The following is a 17,385-nucleotide window of genomic DNA, read 5'->3' as shown; positions in this document are numbered from 1 at the left end:
ACGGATCTGCAAATTGTTTTACATTGAGTGGGAGAAATTTTAAATGGATATGAGAATCGGTTATCGCACATACACGTGTACGGACAAGTGGGAGTTTGTTGGAGCCGGTGTCCTCAAGTTAGTGCGGATAACGTTATTGCACGTACACTTGTACGGACAAGTGGGAGCTTGTTGGGGCTGGTGTCCTCCACAGTTAGTGCAATGACATATAAATCTCTAAAAGGATTAAAGGGTATACTTTTTTATTATTATCAGTTGGTCCACGTTTATCAATAACGGTTGGCTTGCTAGATAAGTTTGACGTTATTGTCATACAGATGGCGTTGATCAACTGGTCCCTAAAAGTCACACCTATAGGATACGTTTGAGAGATGTGACGGTATGAAAATACAGTCATGTTGATGCCCAATATGACTAAGCGGTTAGTCAGAGTCATTAACTAATAATTAGTCAAACGCGATGTTGAGATATTTATTTAATACGGATTAAATAATACTGGCTAAGGTTAATTAAGCGGTTAATTCGTAAATTGAATATAAACGATTATATTTAATTAATGTATATTGAATTAATTAATTATACAATATTGTCATTATCGGACAAGTATTAATATGTCGACTAATTCATGTTACTAGTCGATATTTTATTATCCGATAACGAGTGACGATTTATAATTAAAACCCGTCATATACATTTAGCGATACAAGTCGGACCACGAGTTAAATAAGGAGAAAGTGGAAAGCCCACTCCCTCCCCTAGCTACCTCACAGTCGACCGAAATGAACAAAAGGAGAGACCTTCTCTCCTTTTTGACCTAATCATATTCATTTGAAAGAAAATTAGGGTTTTGGAGCATTCTTCTCTAAAAATTCTAGATCTCACATCAGAAAACTGACAAAAGGCTCTCTCAATATTGCAAGGCAATTAGAGAGCAATTTCTAGCACAAGGGGCATAGGCTCAGACGATCTTGGGTGCAATAATTAGGAGGAAATCTACATTGATTTCTGTTCTTAGGCCGATTTGCATAGGACCCAAGGTTGATTCTTATTCTTTTATCGTTTTCTCTTCTTTTTCGTTTATGACAATTAATCACATGATAAAATTACGTTATAGACCTTAATTTTAAGGGGGTTTTATACGGATTTTACCCTACAAAAGCTCCCCTCTCTGATAGAATAATTGGATTTATATTATACAATAACTGCATTATAACATTAAAATAAGTGGTGATGCAGAGATTGTTTTGTTTTGTATAGAATCTAAGATATTGAAATTAATAATACTACAACAGTTCATTGTTTTAATGTTTCCAGGCATTGCAATTAATAATACCAATGAAACAACTTTGTCTACACCTACAGTTGCGTCCGAAACAGGAGAAAATACTATCCATAATCTTGGATTGAGATATACTCCATGTGGTAGTGAGGAGTGGAGTAGGATGGTAGAAAATGGTTTAAAGCCTGCTCTGGGGTTAATGTTTGTAAAGCTGGAGGAGGAATAGAGTTTTACAATTTATATGCTGTGGCTTGTGGTTTCATACCAAGACAGTACACACAAACATGATTCCGTGATGGTCTGATAGACAAAAAAATCAATGGTCTGCAACAGACATGGACAAACCTGCTGTTGAATTTTAAAACATAAAAGAGAAAAAGAAGAGGAAAATATCTGTAGAGCCAAAGAAAACAAAAAACACAAGATTTGGTTGCAAGGCAAAAATACGGTTTTGTGTTGTATTCAATGACCTTAAGGATCTAATAGGGTATGCTATTGATAAGTTTTATGAAGGTCATAATCATAGACTCTGCTCACTCAAAGAAAGGGAATTCCAGAAAAATTTAAGAACACTTAACCTTTACATTAAGCAGACAATTGTTAACTATTGTAAACGCAACATCGGTGCTACCAAGACATTTAAAATTCTGGCGGAACAATCAAATGGGTATGCAAACATTGGTGCATCTCTCACGGAATTCAAGAATTTCAAAAGAAATATTAAATGTTACATAGGTGACAAGGAAGCTGACATGTTTCTCGATTATTTGAAGGGGCTCTCTAAGTCACAAGATGGCTTTTACTTTGCTCATGAAGTTGATGAGGATAACTATTTGGCTAGAATCTTCTGGGGAGATGCACAGACAAGAATAAATTATTCCTTTTATGGGGACACCATCACCTTTGACCCTACTTATGGTACTAACAAGTACCACATGGCCTTGACCCCATTCACTGGTGTTGACAACCACAAAAAGTCGGTGACTTTTGCTGCTGCACTTGTCGATCATGAGAACGATGGGTCATTCATATGGGTGTTTAAGAAGTTCCTCGATTGTATGGGCAACAAGGAACCTCAGTTCATTCTTACTGATCAAGTTCCAACAATTAAACTCGGGGTGCGTTCTGTATTCAAGAAATAAAGACATCGCTACTGCATGTGGCATATAATGATAAAACTTACCGATAAAGTTGAGTCACAGATTTGTAAGGGGACTGACTTTGTTGAACGAATATGTGCAGTTGTTTGGGATACTACCTTGGAACCCATTGAGTTTGAAGAAAAATGGTCTCAAGTGATTAGTAACTTTGAGTTGAATGATAATACTTTGTTGACATTCATGTATGGCAAAAGGCACAAATAGATACCTGCTTACTTTAGGAATTTGCCTTTAGGCTGTCTTTTGAAAACAACACAAAGATCAGAGAGTCAAAACAGTTATTTCAAAATATTTTAGAGCATAGATGGCATACTTGTTGAATTTTGGTTACGTTTTCAGAGTGCAATGGAACAACAATGCTATAATCAGAGATTTCTTGATGCTGCAAGTGACAGCACGTTGCCACATGTTTCCTCTAAGACAATGATTGAGAAACATGCCTCTAAAATCTACACACATACTGTTTTCTTTGAGTTCCAAGAGTAAGTGCAAGCGACTCCCTGTTCGTGTGCCGTTAGAGGATTTCCTGAGAAAGGAAACATGGACATTATGGGTGTTGAAGATGCCTACAGGAAAGGTAGAATATTTCAGGTTATTTTATTTTATAAACATAATTGTCTTTTGACTTTAAAGTACAATAAATGTGATAAAAGAATACAATAACTGTGTTTGGACATTAAAAAAACTGATGGACTTCTACCTTGGTGTTCATTGCTATTCTGAATAAAATAATTCACGTTGAACTATATAATAACTATGTTTACCTTTTGTAATAACTACACTGTAATGCAGGTTGCGCACAATAACGAATCAAAGGAAACAACATGTACATGCAAGATGTTTGAGAGGAAAGGAATCCTTTGTAAACACATTATATGGATTATATCAGGAAAAGGATTGCATAGCATACCGGAGCAGTACATCGAAAGCAGATGGACGAAGAAATCATATAGAAAGCCTTTGTATGGACTGGATGAAAAGTTATTGCAAGACTACGATCCCACTGATTTGAGAAAGTTTGAATTATCAAGAGTATGGTCTGAGTTTTATGCAACAATAAGTGTTATTAACTCGATGCCTCAAACCCAGATCAAGGAACTAAGTTTGATGCTTTTACAATTCCGAGAGAAAATAAATCCAACAAAAGAGAGCTTGACAAAGGAACATAAACTGGAAATGCTCTTAGGTTGTTCAGCAAAATCAAATATTACTGTTCTTCTGCCAAAGATTGCAAACATAAAGGAAGTGGCAAGAGAATGAAATCAATCAAGGATAAGTCAATTGAGAAGGCAAGCAAACCGAAGAGGCTATGTAATAACTGCAAACAAATGGGAAACCATGACAAGAGAAACTGTCCAAATCCATTTGTTGAGCATGCTTTGGAGGAAGAAGATGAAGATGAAGAAGAAGATAAAAATGGAATATGAATATGATACATCACACTAATTGATGATAGGAAAATTACTTTACTATAATTCTATAATAAATTTGTAATCAATGTTTCTTAGTTGTGATTTTGTTCATGGAATGCCTTGCAAATATTACAATAGTTGTGTGAAAAGCTTTACAATAGTTAAGGTTATACTTTACAATAACCGCATAATTACAATAATTGTGTTAGAGTTTTACAATTACCAAGGTTATACTTTACAATAATTGATTTTGAATCTATTTCGCAATTGTTGTGATTTTGTTCATTTAATACCTTACACTATTACAATAATCACGTGAAAGCTTTACAATAATAAAAAGTTATGCTTTATAATAACCACAATTTTACAAAAACTATAATTTACAATAATTGACGTGCCAAATTTCCATAAATATATTGACGTACCAAACTTAAATTCATCACAATTATACATCAAATTCCTGATTTCTCCATGCCTCATCTTCCTTCTTCATCTTCATCCTTTCTATTTTCCCTTTTTATCTTTCTCTTTTCTCTAGGTTAATTTTATTTATTTTTTATATATTTTCCTTGTACAAATGTTGTTAAATGTCCTTGTGATGTGACTCATATTTGAGCACATTTTGTCCCCGAATTAACCTCGTTCCCCTGATTTATAGTGCATAATTGGGTCACTTACTATCTTTAGTTTCCTGTTTTGCATATTCTTTGAGGTTTTGTCTCCTTGGTAGGAAAGCATGGCTAATCTTGCATTTACATGGCGAAATGGAGCTAAATGGATCGCATCTAATGACCAAGCATCAAACAGAAGACCAATACTAGAGGCCTAAGTAGATAATAAAGTGAAATGGGCAATGATGAAAGGATCCTTGCATCCCCGAGATGATCCTTGGGGATTGTTAAGGAGGAAAAGAAGAGAAGCTGTCTGCCCAGGAATCCGAGAGGATCGAGCACGATCCGGGCGTCTCCCAGCAACATGATCCGTGTGTCTTGTGGCCAAGACGAGCGGCTTGCAGCATGATGATCCGAGCGTCTTTCCCAGGATCCGGGCGGATCCTAAGTCAGAGAGCCTGTGCCTTACCTCAAGACGCACGGATCGTGGCAAGACTAGCACGGGAATATGGTCATTTCCTTCGAGAGGAGCATTTCCTCAACTTTTCTTAAGGTCTTAATAGTCATTTATGCCCTTAGTACCTAATCTTTGGTATAAATACCCCATTGTACTATCTAGATTAGCATGCTCTCTTAGTACTCTCTTAATCCATTATTAATCTCATAAAATTAGTCTTAATTTAGTTGTAATACAATTTATCAATATTAATCACATCTTAATCTTTCCTTAATTTCTCTATTGTTCTTTATTTATTTTGGGTAGTTAGAAGATTATTTGGGTTTATTTGGGAGATTGACAACCTTCCATCAATCATCAAGTACTTCTATTATTCTTTGCATTATTATTTGGAATCATCTTCATAGGTATAATTCTTTTTACCCTTGTTTAATTATTGTTAATTACTTTCATTTATTCATCATGTTTAGCTTTGTTAGTTTGATTGACAATCTTATTACCATGTTGAACTTGATAATGAGTGACTGGTCTCATAGCTAGGGTTAATGGGGAATTAGGGGAAACAAACATGGGGAATGATTCATGCTTAATCTAATATATTTTCATAATTTATTTGCTTGCTTGTTGTGATTTCAACTTATGCACATGTTTTGTTCGATGAAATGCGAGCCTATGAATCCTTGCATTTTTTGATCCATCACTTATCTTTTCAATGAGGCTTGTAAGCATATAAACCAACTCGAGCCTCATTAGACCATGCATATAGTTGAATAGGAAGGATTAAGTCGACTTGTAGGTGTTGTACAATCTAATCGATTCTGCTCCGGGACCCAAACCTTCTTAGGGATTGTAAGCTTATACACCAACTCGATCCAATCATAACAATAAGTGCTTGCATATAATTGAGAACATGTTTGTATGATCAATTCCCATGAATCCCCTGTGAACCCATGACACCCTAGTGCTTTTTATCAATTGTTTACATCTCCTTTTAATTACCTTGTTTTTTTTATTACTTTACTTTCATCTTGTTAATTAGTTTAGTTTATCTCCTACCTCAACCCAAATTGTGACACCCTAAGACACAACCATTTGCAATTGAGAATCCTACATCAGTACCCATCCCTTGGGATCCGACCTTTACTTGTCTCTTTACTAAGAGTAGTTTTTAAAGTTATAAATATTATTTTTGTTGGTAACTTTTGACGACGAGTTTGAACCGGGCCAAAAATGGCGCCGTTGCCGGGGACGGTGTTAACTTGATTAATTATTTTTAGTTGTGTCTTTCTTTACCTTGGGGAAGTAAAACTCCTCAAGGTTGTTATAATTGTTTTCAAGTTGTTTGATATTTTGCATGACTAGGAGATCACAAGGTAATCTATTGCCTATTGATCTCGAAATTGAAAGGACCTTAACCAACAATAGAAGAGTTACTAGAGGTACTTCAAGAGTTGTAGGTATTGGTGAGATTGTGGACATTCAACCAAATAACATTGAGTTCATCAACCCTTTTGCAAGAGAAGGAGAGGACAACCCAATACAAAACCCACCACAAAATCAACCCACAATGCCTAAATTTTCATCACACTCCGTAACAACCGAGGAGAACCTACCAAATGGTACTCCTACACCACAACATCTAACCATTAATTTCATTGCCAAATTCGCATTCATGCAATTAGTTGAGAGAAGTCAATTTGGAGGGATTCCTAGTGAAGACCCTCATTCACATATGGAAAATTTTTGTGACTATTGTGATGCGATTTCTCAAACCGGAGTTACTCAAGACCAAATCCGATGGGTATTATTTCATTTTTCTTTGATTGGTACCACAAAGCAATGGCTAAAGAACCTAGACAAGGCTACTTTTGGTATTGATTCATGGAAGAAGTTGGCACTTGCTTTCTACAAGAAATTTTATCCCCCGGAGAAGACTAACATGTTGAGAGTCCAAATCACCGGGTTCAAGTAGAGACATGAGGAAACATTGTATGAGGCATGGGGGAGATTTAAGGAGACTTGTCGTTCTTGTCCACACCATGGACTTAGCCAGTGGTTCCTTGTGCAAGAATTTTGGAATGGTCTATATGAAGATTCCCGCAATATCCTCAACATGGGATCAAATGGGATGTTTATCGAAGTTGATGACAATCAAACATGGGCCAAAATCGAAGAGATGGCGGTTCATAATTCACAATATAGTAGACCTCGAAAGGCTACTAGAGGAGGAAAGCATGAGGTAAACTACATCACACAATTGTGTGCTCAACTAAGTGCTCACATTGACACCATGGCTAAGCTTGATGAAGCTTCCAAATGACCTAAACAACATGTTAATGCTATGGTGGCATCATCCTCAATTCCAAGTGGAGTATGTGAGAGTTGTGGAACTTTGGGACATGACCAAAGTGAATGTAGGGGAACACGTGAACAAGTGAGTGCTTTCCACGCATACAAATATGGCACCCCTTATTCCAACTATTACGACGAGAATACCAAATTCCATCCCAATATTTCATACAAGAGCCAAAACGTTTAAAACCCTCAACCAACATACACCCCACCTCCAATGAGAAATCAAGCTCAAAGACCCTTTTTCAACCAAAGCCAAAGTTATCAAAATCAACCTTCATACAATCAAACAAATGACCAAGGCTTTTATGTTCAAAAAGCGGTCCTCCAAATGCAAAAGAATCAATAAGAATTTTTCACTCAAATGCAAAAATATACCCAAGCAAAAGACATCATCATCAACAACATACTAGCCCACACCAAGATGTTAGAAACCCAAATGTCTCAATTAGAATCTTCTAGCTCTCAAAGACAAAAGGGGCAATTACCACCTCAAGACAATTAATCCCCCAAGACATGAAACGGTGAATGCCATCCTTTTGAGGAGTGGTACAAGATATCAAGGGCCGAAGAAGCCAATTGATGAAGACATTGTGGAGGCTAGTGACAAGCAAAGAGTTGAGAACTCTAAGGAAGAAGAACCCACCGCCAATGAAGTTTCAAAGAGGAAGAATGAAGCGAAGGCTAAGGAGAAAAAGCCTATTGTGATTAGACTTCCATTCCCAAGTCGTCAAGCTAAGCCTAAGTTTGATGAACAACTTGAAAAGTTCATGGAAATTGTGAAGAACTTAGAAGTCTCAATCCCATTCACGGAATTGATCAATCATGTTCCGGCCTATGCAAAATACATGAAAGATATTCTTACAGAGAAGAAATCCATCTGGAAACTAGAGACTATTGCATTCACTAAAGTGAGTAGTGCTATTCTACAAGGAAGTTTCCCTCTAAAACTCAAAGACCCGGGAAGCTTCTCTATTCCATGCACCATTGACGACACTACAATCAACAAAGCAATATGTGACCTTGGAGCAAGTGTAAGTGTCATGCCATACTCGGTGTGCAAGAGGCTAGGAATGGGAGAACTCAAATGCACGAACATTGCGCTTCAAATGGCGGATCGATCAACAAAGATACCTCTAGGGATATGGGAGGATGTGCGCGTAAGAATTGGCAAATTCTTTATCCCGGTAGATTTTGTCATTGTCGACATGGAGGAGGATTCCAACATTCACTACAACAAAGTGTCACTTGCGCCACGAATTATGCCACGAGAGTTTATAATTCGTGGCTAAATTCTGCTTAGCCACAGAAAAAACTTATTCATTATTTTGGAAAGTTTTTTATGCCACGAGATAACTTTTCTCCTAGCAAAAAGTCACTTGTGCCAGAAATTAGGCTACAACCGTGGCAAATAAACTTTTTAGCCGCGAGCTATGTCACACGCGTGGCGAAATTTTATTTAGCCACGAAATGTCCCGTGGCAAAAAAAAAATTTAACCACGAACAAACAAACACCCGTGGAGAGTATCTTTTCCGACTTAAATTCAGATATTTTCATGTTAAGGCAAACCTAAAAATTGCTTGATAAAAAATACAAAATCTAAATGAAATTTAACAAATATAAATAATATGAAAATACATTTAAATATAAAATTTTGGAAACACTTTGATTAATTTAACTAGCATTTTTTATTGTTTTATTTATTTTAATAAGAAATTTTAAAATTTTATAAACTTATATGTAAGCAAAGAAAAGTATATCGTCTAAATTTTTTGATTGTTTTTTTTTTACAAAACACAATTATGTTTTGTAGATTTTAAAAAAGATTGCTAATTTAAGAAATTTGTTTTAATATATAATTTTGTTTAATAAAGTCGTAAATTTCTTTTAATTTCTTTAATTTCTAAATTAAAACTTTATAATCTTTAATAACAATAGTAAATGATTGTATCACATTTAAAGAGATAGCATATCAATTTAAATAAATAAGTTATTTACCATATATCTTAGAGAAATCTAAAATTAATATATTGTCAAACTGTTTCATTGAAAAGTAGATTTACAACTTTATTTCTACGATATTTATAGAAAATTTTGAATTTCATATAATATTTAACTTGTTGAGAAAATAAATTTGGGTAAATTTTTTTAGGAGTGAAAAACAAACAAAAATTAGATTACAAAATTGATTAAATAAAATAAGTGTGCTAAAAAATGGAAGTAAAAAAAATTATCTCCCACAAATCAATTAACAAAAAAACATATTGGAAAAATTATCAATATAAAAATTCAATATGGTGAATTTTTTCAATTGAAAATGAGCGCATAACAGGGAAAATATAGAAACTATAATAATTTAATGTCACAAGTGAAAATCATGTGAAATATTTGAGAAAAGAAACGATAAATCATAACAAAGTGAAATCAGTTGAAGAAAATAAACGATTTTGGTGTACGACAGTCTTTTTCGGGTTTTTTGGGTAAAAACTGACTACTTTTTTGTTAATAAGGACCACATTGGGGAAAAAAAAAGACCATTAGTTATCAAAAGTTGTCATTATTTTACAAAATAATGGTCACATTTTTCATATCGCAAGTACGACGGTCATACTATAGAATTTGCGTAGAAAAATATACAAAAAAAATGAGTACACGAGAAATAAAAATAAGAATGTTGATAAACTAAAGAAATAAAAAAATGTTAGGATAAAAGGATTAAGGTTACTTTTTGGAGAAAATGGTTTTGTTGACTTCAGCAAAAAAAAAAAAAAAATTACGACAAAATTATAGTCGGGAGGTTAACATAGAAAATTTGATTGTTTTGGCCAAAATAATGTTTTTTTTTTTTTTTGCAAAAGTTTGTAAATCATATTTTTGTAATTAAATAGTATTAAAGGTAAATCATGAAAGATAAAAATAACTTTAAAGGATTCAATGTGCTAATTATATCAACAAAGTTAACTTTCAATTTCGGTAACACGTCAAAAGAACTCCATGGTTAAGCGTGCTCAGATGAGAGTAGTGTTGGGATGGGTGACCTCCTGGGAAGTCTCTCCGATGTGCACGGTTGCATGACTAGTGAAAACATGTTAACGTTCAAATGGATCGAGTTAACTAGCAAAACAAGTACCTAGATTGTCACGGTTCCATATATGATAAAATATACATTGTGAAAAAAAAAACAAATTATTTTACGTTTTGTTTATTTAATTTTCATATATATTGTTTGCCACGGGAAATTTTTTTGGCCACGGGAGTTATTAGCCATGAAAGAATATGTGGCCAAAAATCCAATAACAGCCACGTTCTTGTTTTTCTCGTGGCTATCTCTTTGCCACGACCACTTGCGTCATGGAAGGTATTCCCGTGGAAAAATGATTTAGCCACGGAAATTTAGCACTTGCGCCACAAATTTAGCCGTGGTCCAAATGCTCATTTGTAGTAGTGATTCCTATCATTTTAGGAAGACCTTTCTTGCATACTGCGGGAGCGGTAATTGATGTGAAACATGGAGAGCTCACACTTGAAGTAGGAGATAAAACAATCACTTTTAATCTTGACAAGACAATGAGAGCTCCCCGATTACATGAGCCATGTTTCAAGATTGATCACTATAGCCTAGAAAGTGATAGGAAGAAGTTAGCATCTCAATGCAAAGATCAAGCTATGGGTAAAGAATCACCACCCATATGGAAGAAGAAAGTGGATAATCCTCAAGATGCTCTATCCGGAGAGCAAGGAAATTTCAACAACAATGAGACCTTGAATAGCTCACCACCAATCATGACAAGAGAAGAAGAAGGCGTAATTGGCCATGACAACAAGAAAGAGGAGTTGTTTCCATCAACTCATGATACCATTGGGGAGCAAGCTAGTGAAGTATGTGGTCTATGGGATGACGAATTTGAAGGATTGGTCAATCCCTACATTGGCAATGCTATGACCTTAGACCAAGGCTTTAGTGACCATCTTGACTCGAGTCACCACCATGAAGAACACAATGTGCAAAGGTCTATTGAAGATCTTTACAATGACAATGAACAAGCCTTCGACTACTTCTATAAGGTGTTGGGAAACATCAACAACACCTTGGCTATGCCCCCTTGACATCTCATTCAAGAGTGAGAGTTTGGTGGAGTCCTCCCAAAACCACTATTTGTAAATATTCTAACCCTTAACTTGCATTTTACATCTTATATTGAATTTTTTGTCAATTTTGGATTTTCAATTTCATACTTTGATCAAGATTTTCATTATGAGAGAAAGTGAGGGAGGGATTCTAATGTTTTTTTATGTGTAGTGTTTGCTTTAGTGTTGGGATAGCAATTGCCTAGGCTAACCGGGCCTTCATAGTGCACCCACAATGATGAACAAATGAATGAAGAAAGAATGATATGGGAAATGAAGATCCTCACGGGTGGACCTGAACTCGTGGGTGCAGGAAGAGATCCGAGCGTCCCCAGAGAGAACCCGCTTATCTTGGGAGAAATCTAAGCGTTCTGGCTCTAAGAGGCTCGTCTTGGGTGTGCTGATATTGAAAAAATTGGGGTTGTTTAAGAATATGGGCAAATTACAAATAAGACGCCCGTCTTAGTCTGAATCCGCTCGTCTCAGGAGCAATATGCGCGTCTTGGCCTGTGCAAAAACTTAGAGTCCACACTGTCTATAAATCCAAGCATCCCCAAGTGAATCCGCTCGTCTCCTGCAGAAATCCGCCCATCTCCTAAAGAATTCACTCGTCTCAGCATGGGTTAGAAATTCCTGAGCTCGCTGTTTAAGAATCCGAGCGTCTTCAAAGAAATCCGCCAGTCTCCTACTGCTGAATGCTATAACACGGAATTAACCCTCCTTCCCCAAATTATTTCTATCTTATTCAAACACAAACACACACCCTTTCTCCGTCAAAACCCTCAATCCCCTCATCAACAAAACTCAAAATCCTCAACCAAATTCACCAAAATTAAACCCAAACTTCCTAAAATCATAATCAAATTACTCCTTCATCAACAAAACACCAACCAAACATCAAAATCCTCAAAAATTGAATCGATTTTCTAGGGTTTCAAGGCAAATTCGAAAACCCCAAAATCGATTAGGATTAATTGGAGCTTGAGGAGACTAGAAGCATTCAAGCAAAGCTTTGTTTTGTTGATACAATCTTGAAAAGGAGAAGACATGGCAAGAACTAAAGGTGGAAGCAAGGCACCCACAACCTCCAATCTTTCCAAAAAGGCAACAAGATCTTTTAGCCTCAAAGGCTATGGTAGTGTATCAAGAAAGGGTGGAAAGTCAAGAAATCGCTACTCCTATGGTGGAAGCTACTCCTACTCCGGTCATTGAACAATTACAAGATTATCCGGAGATAACTTTCATAAACGATTCTCATAGGAAAGCATTTGTATCCCTTGCTAGAAAAACTATTTTGCCTACCAAATTCATATGCCATGATGCCTTAGATAAGTTGGGTGTTCTTGAGAGGACGAAGAATTTTTTCGAGTCTATGAAGTTGAAAACACTCTTTGACATGCAAGAATTAACCTACCCCTCCCTTAACATGAAATTTTGTAAGCTCTTTAAAGGTGACTAAGGTAGAGACTCGGAAAAATATTGAATTCCGCCTTGAAAATGTGGATAGACGAATGTCGATAAGTGAGTTGGCAAAGTGTTTGGTCTTGAAGAACATTCTCATTATGAGAAAAAGCCCTTGAAATATGATCCCGCACCTCTATGGAAAGCAATCACCGGGAGAAAATTTGAGTCCTTCCATGAGTGTCATGTTCTTTATGTCCACCATCCGGGCATAAGAGTGTGGCATAAGGTTGTGGGCAACACTTTAATTGCAAGAAAGGGCACCAATCATTTCACCGAGCTCGACTTTGTCTGCCTAGAATCCACCATGAATGTCAACAAAAAGTTCACCAAGGAATACAACATACTTCAACTCCTAATTGATCGGTGGCTTGAAATTGACCGTGGGAAAGATGGGGCGGATTTTATTGTTAATTGAGGCATAGTAACATGGTTAGCCAAACACTTCAACCAGGATTTTAACAAAGACAAGACATATAAACCGGTTAGAGGTGGCAATCTTCTTGATTTAGCCACTATGATCAACAAGTTTCATTGGCTCAAGAATGATAATCTTGACAACAAATTTGAGTGGCTCACTAAAGAAGCTAAGTCCTTCATCTTGCCAAGCAAGATTTGCCGCATCAATGTCCGAAGTCCAAGCTACCTACTTCCCTTCTCCTCTATTGTGACTCCACCTTATCCAATTAACTATCAAGAATTCACACCAAGTGGCACAAATGTTGAGGTAGGCAAAGAGTAGTTGACTCAATTATTGCAGCATATGCATAAGCAAGCTTATGAAGACCGAGTCAATGCCTACTGAGCTCAATATCCGCCCCTCCTTCATCTAGCTAGGCAAGGACTCTTTGATCCTACATGTCCTTTGCCTAGTTGGGCGGATAGGGAGGTATTTTTCCCGAATGCTCCTAGAGATGCCAACTTGGATGGTGAAGTTGCTAAGGGGAGGGAGATTGTTGTTAAGAACGGGGAAGGTAGCTACTCTTGCCATGAGGAAGAAGAGGAAGAAATGGAAAGCTCAGGTGATGAAGATGACGGTGAAGCCTCCGGGTCCATGGAGGTAGATGATGATGATAATAATGAGGAAGATGATGATGACGATGATAGTGATGAGGATGTCGCAATGAGCGACAATTGAGGTATGACAAGCTTTTGGAGGATACCACAATCCATTATGAGTTTCCTACACCTCCTCTTAGCTTTGTTTATATCTCTTATTTCTAATTTTTAAATCTCGATCATTGGGTTTTAAGTCGTAGCAACACTTAGAGGACTCCTACCTCGGTTCCATTAAGGTGTCTTATATTGTTTCCACTTTGAAAATCGAAAATGACAAATTAGTTTCCTGCATTGCATTTTTGTGCAAGAAATCCCCTATTTTTACACTAGCAATAGTGTCTTACTTGGTTTGGGGAAGTTTAAGCACAAGCATTGGGAGTCAATTCAAATTATGCTCTCCAACCAATAAATTCATTCATCATATAGTGTAGTATAGAATGCATCACTTGTGTATATGTCATGTAGTTTGCATTTAGTGTAGAAATCATGCATTCTCATATTAGCTTGCATAATTTCCTATTGTATTGGTCATTGAAGACAATGCCCATACTAGTGTGGGGATGAGAAATTCTAACTTGACTTTTAAAACAAAAATGATAAAAATTGAAATTTTTTGAAAAATACAAAAACATGTCCTTTTATTTCATAAACAAAAACCCATAAAAATTTAAAAATTCCAAAAACCAAAAACATGTTCATTCCTTTATAGTGTAGAATTATATATTTTGTAAATATTTGTTTGTTTGTTTGTTTATCCTTTTTCACATTGATCGACTACGCCATATCCGAGACATGAGGATTATGAAGACCACATGGTATGATCTTTTCAATCCCCTTTTTTCACTTTATGTTAATGACTATGTGGATTTATTTTGATTGATGCGGTATGAAATAATGTGATTGTAGGAATTGCATTTAGCTTATATGGCATACTAGTTGGTAGAAGCATATGCATTAGGTTGTATAAATGTTAGTTGCATCATGGCATAAAGTTGCATTTTAGAAAAGTTTTGTGAAAACATCTATTTTGGAAACTTGACAAGTGTATATAAGGCCCTTGTAGATACTTTTTCTCCTTGAGACTTTGCTCACTAGAATGCTTCTAAAACACCCTAGGATGTGGCGTGCTTGTATCCTTTGACCCATGGATTAAGGCCTAGTCAAGAGTACCTTGTGGTGTGATAACTCCTTGGCTACCGTTTATTCCAAGGTGACCTTTGAAGCCATTCAACCATCTTCCACATTCTACCACATTTTGTCAACAAAAGGGAATGGGCACAAAAATTGTTCAAATTTAAGTTCAAGCAATAAAAAGAACTGAAAAAGTTTGCAATTTGCATCAAAGAAAAGAGGAGTACAAAAATAAGAACTCCTATGCTTCAAATAAAAGGCACCCTCGTTACTAATTGGGGTGACTTTGAAAATATTCAAAAGAAAATGAAAAAAGTTGAAATTGTCAAGTATTGAAATGCCAAACATCAAAGAAATAGCAAAAAGAAATTGATCTCCAAATATCAAATGTCACAAGAAATTGGGGGGATAAACAACAACAAAAGCAAACTACCATATGAAACTCAAAAACATATTGATCCCTTTATCCATTGAACCCACTTTTATGCATGGTGGAGAAGGGACGACCCTTCTTCTTGTCTAGGAAAGAAGGGGAATTACGCGATCCTCCAGTGTTTCTAACACCATAAGGAGTCTACTCTTGACAAAAGTATTTAACGATTGAGGACAAAGGTACCCTAGCTTGACACAACTTAGAGGTGATTTATTGGTATCCTCCTAGGCTTAGTAGCTTGAAGAAACCGTATCTATAATGGAGTGTGTACCCTTAGATTGTTTTCCTTGTAGATAATTTCCGCCACTTAGATGAGGAAAGTGGCTATTCATTTTTGTAGATGCATCCATTACTTGCTTTTGTGTGCTTAATGCTTGGATGTATCGTCATTTTGGCAAGCCCTGCCTTGCCTTACAAGAAGGCATCCTACCTCATGGTTGTCTTGTTGTGAGTTGAAGGGGCGGAGTGAGACCCGCTAATTGTCTCATATCGGCTATATTAGTAGGTTAGTTTAAATAAAGGTCCTAGTTTTAGTCACCTCTTTACTCGGGACGAGTAAAGTTTCGGTTTGGGGATGTTTGATGTGACTCATATTTGAGCACATTTAGTCCCCGAATTAACCTCGTTCCCATGCTTTATAGTGCATAATTGGGTTTTGTCTCCTTGGTAGGAAAGGATGGCTAATTTTGCATTTACATGGCGAAATGGAGCTAAATGGATCGCATCTAATGACCAAGCATCAAAGAGAAGACCAATACTAGAGGCCTAAGTAGATAATAAAGTGAAATGGGCAATGATGAAAGGATCCTTGCATCCCCGAGATGATCCTTGCGGATTGTTAAGGAGGACAAGAAGAGAAGCTGTCTGCCCAGAAATCGAGCGGATCGAGCACGATCCGGGCGTCTTATGGCCAAGACGAGCGGCTTGCAGCATGATGATCCGAGCGTCTTCCTCAGAATCCGAGCGGATCCTAAGTCATAGAGCCCGTGCCTTACCTCAAGACGCACGGATCGTGGCAAGACTAGCACGGGAATATGCTCATTTTCTTCAAGTGGAGCATTTCCTCAACTTTTCTTAGGGTCTTAATAGCCATTTAAGCCCTTAGTATCCCTAATCTTTATACCTAATCTTTAGTATAAATACCCCATTGTACTACCTAGATTAGCATGCTCTCTTAGTATTCTCTTAATCCATTCTTAATGTCACAAAATTAGTCTTAATTTAGTTGTAATACAATTTATCAATATTAATCACATCTTAATCTTTCCTTAATTTCTCTATTGTTCTTTATTTATTTTGGGTAGTTAGAACATTATTTGGGTTTATTTGGGAGATTGACAACCTTCCATCAAACATCAAGTACTTCTATTATTCTTTGCATTATTATTTGAAATCGTCTTCATAGGTATAATTCCTTTTACCCTTGTTTAATTATTGTTAATTACTTTCATTTATACATCATGTTTTGCTTTGTTAGTTTGATTGACAATCTTATTAGCATGTGGAACTTGATAAGGAGTGAGTAGTCTCCTAGCTAGGGTTAATGGGGAATTAGGGGAAACAAACATGGGGAATGGTACATGCTTAATCTAATATCGTTTCATAATTTATTTGCTTGCTTGTTGTGATTTCATCTTATGCACATGTTATGTTTGATGAAATACGAGCCTATGAATCCTTGCATTTTTGATCCATCACCTATCTGTTGGAAATCATATTTTAAATATCACATATTTTGGTTTAAAGTTTTAGTCATAAAACCTAAAGATCTTATGCATGCAAAACAAATGCAAGAGTAAGGAGAAAAATAATTCCTTAGATGTGAGTTTTTCGGATATTTTGGGCACAAGTGAAGTCTCCTACCTCACTTGTTCTTGAGCTTTCCATATGTTAGGATGATC

General features: G+C 36.2%; 1 protein-coding gene and 1 non-coding gene across 2 annotated transcripts; one reads left to right on the top strand and one right to left on the bottom strand.

Moving 5' to 3' along the window:
• The first annotated feature begins 1,304 nt into the window (after nucleotides 1-1,304).
• Nucleotides 1,305-3,699, top strand: LOC141632963 (protein FAR1-RELATED SEQUENCE 2-like). Its single transcript, XM_074445462.1, has 6 exons — nucleotides 1,305-1,480; nucleotides 1,806-2,406; nucleotides 2,522-2,574; nucleotides 2,779-2,847; nucleotides 2,958-3,030; nucleotides 3,232-3,699. Exons 1-6 carry the CDS (start codon nucleotides 1,305-1,307, stop codon nucleotides 3,697-3,699), a joined length of 1,440 nt encoding a protein of 479 aa, XP_074301563.1.
• A 3,159-nt stretch (nucleotides 3,700-6,858) lies between these two features.
• Nucleotides 6,859-6,965, bottom strand: LOC141636722 (small nucleolar RNA R71). The gene has a single exon (XR_012541313.1). It is a non-coding gene; the product is annotated as a small nucleolar RNA R71 (small nucleolar RNA).
• Nucleotides 6,966-17,385: the final 10,420 nt, after the last annotated feature.

This window comes from Silene latifolia, chromosome Y (genome assembly GCF_048544455.1).
Source record: "Silene latifolia isolate original U9 population chromosome Y, ASM4854445v1, whole genome shotgun sequence".
Taxonomy (NCBI): domain Eukaryota; kingdom Viridiplantae; phylum Streptophyta; class Magnoliopsida; order Caryophyllales; family Caryophyllaceae; genus Silene; species Silene latifolia.
The sequence above is the reverse complement of the archived record's forward strand: the minus strand, read 5'-3'. Positions and strand labels throughout refer to the sequence as shown.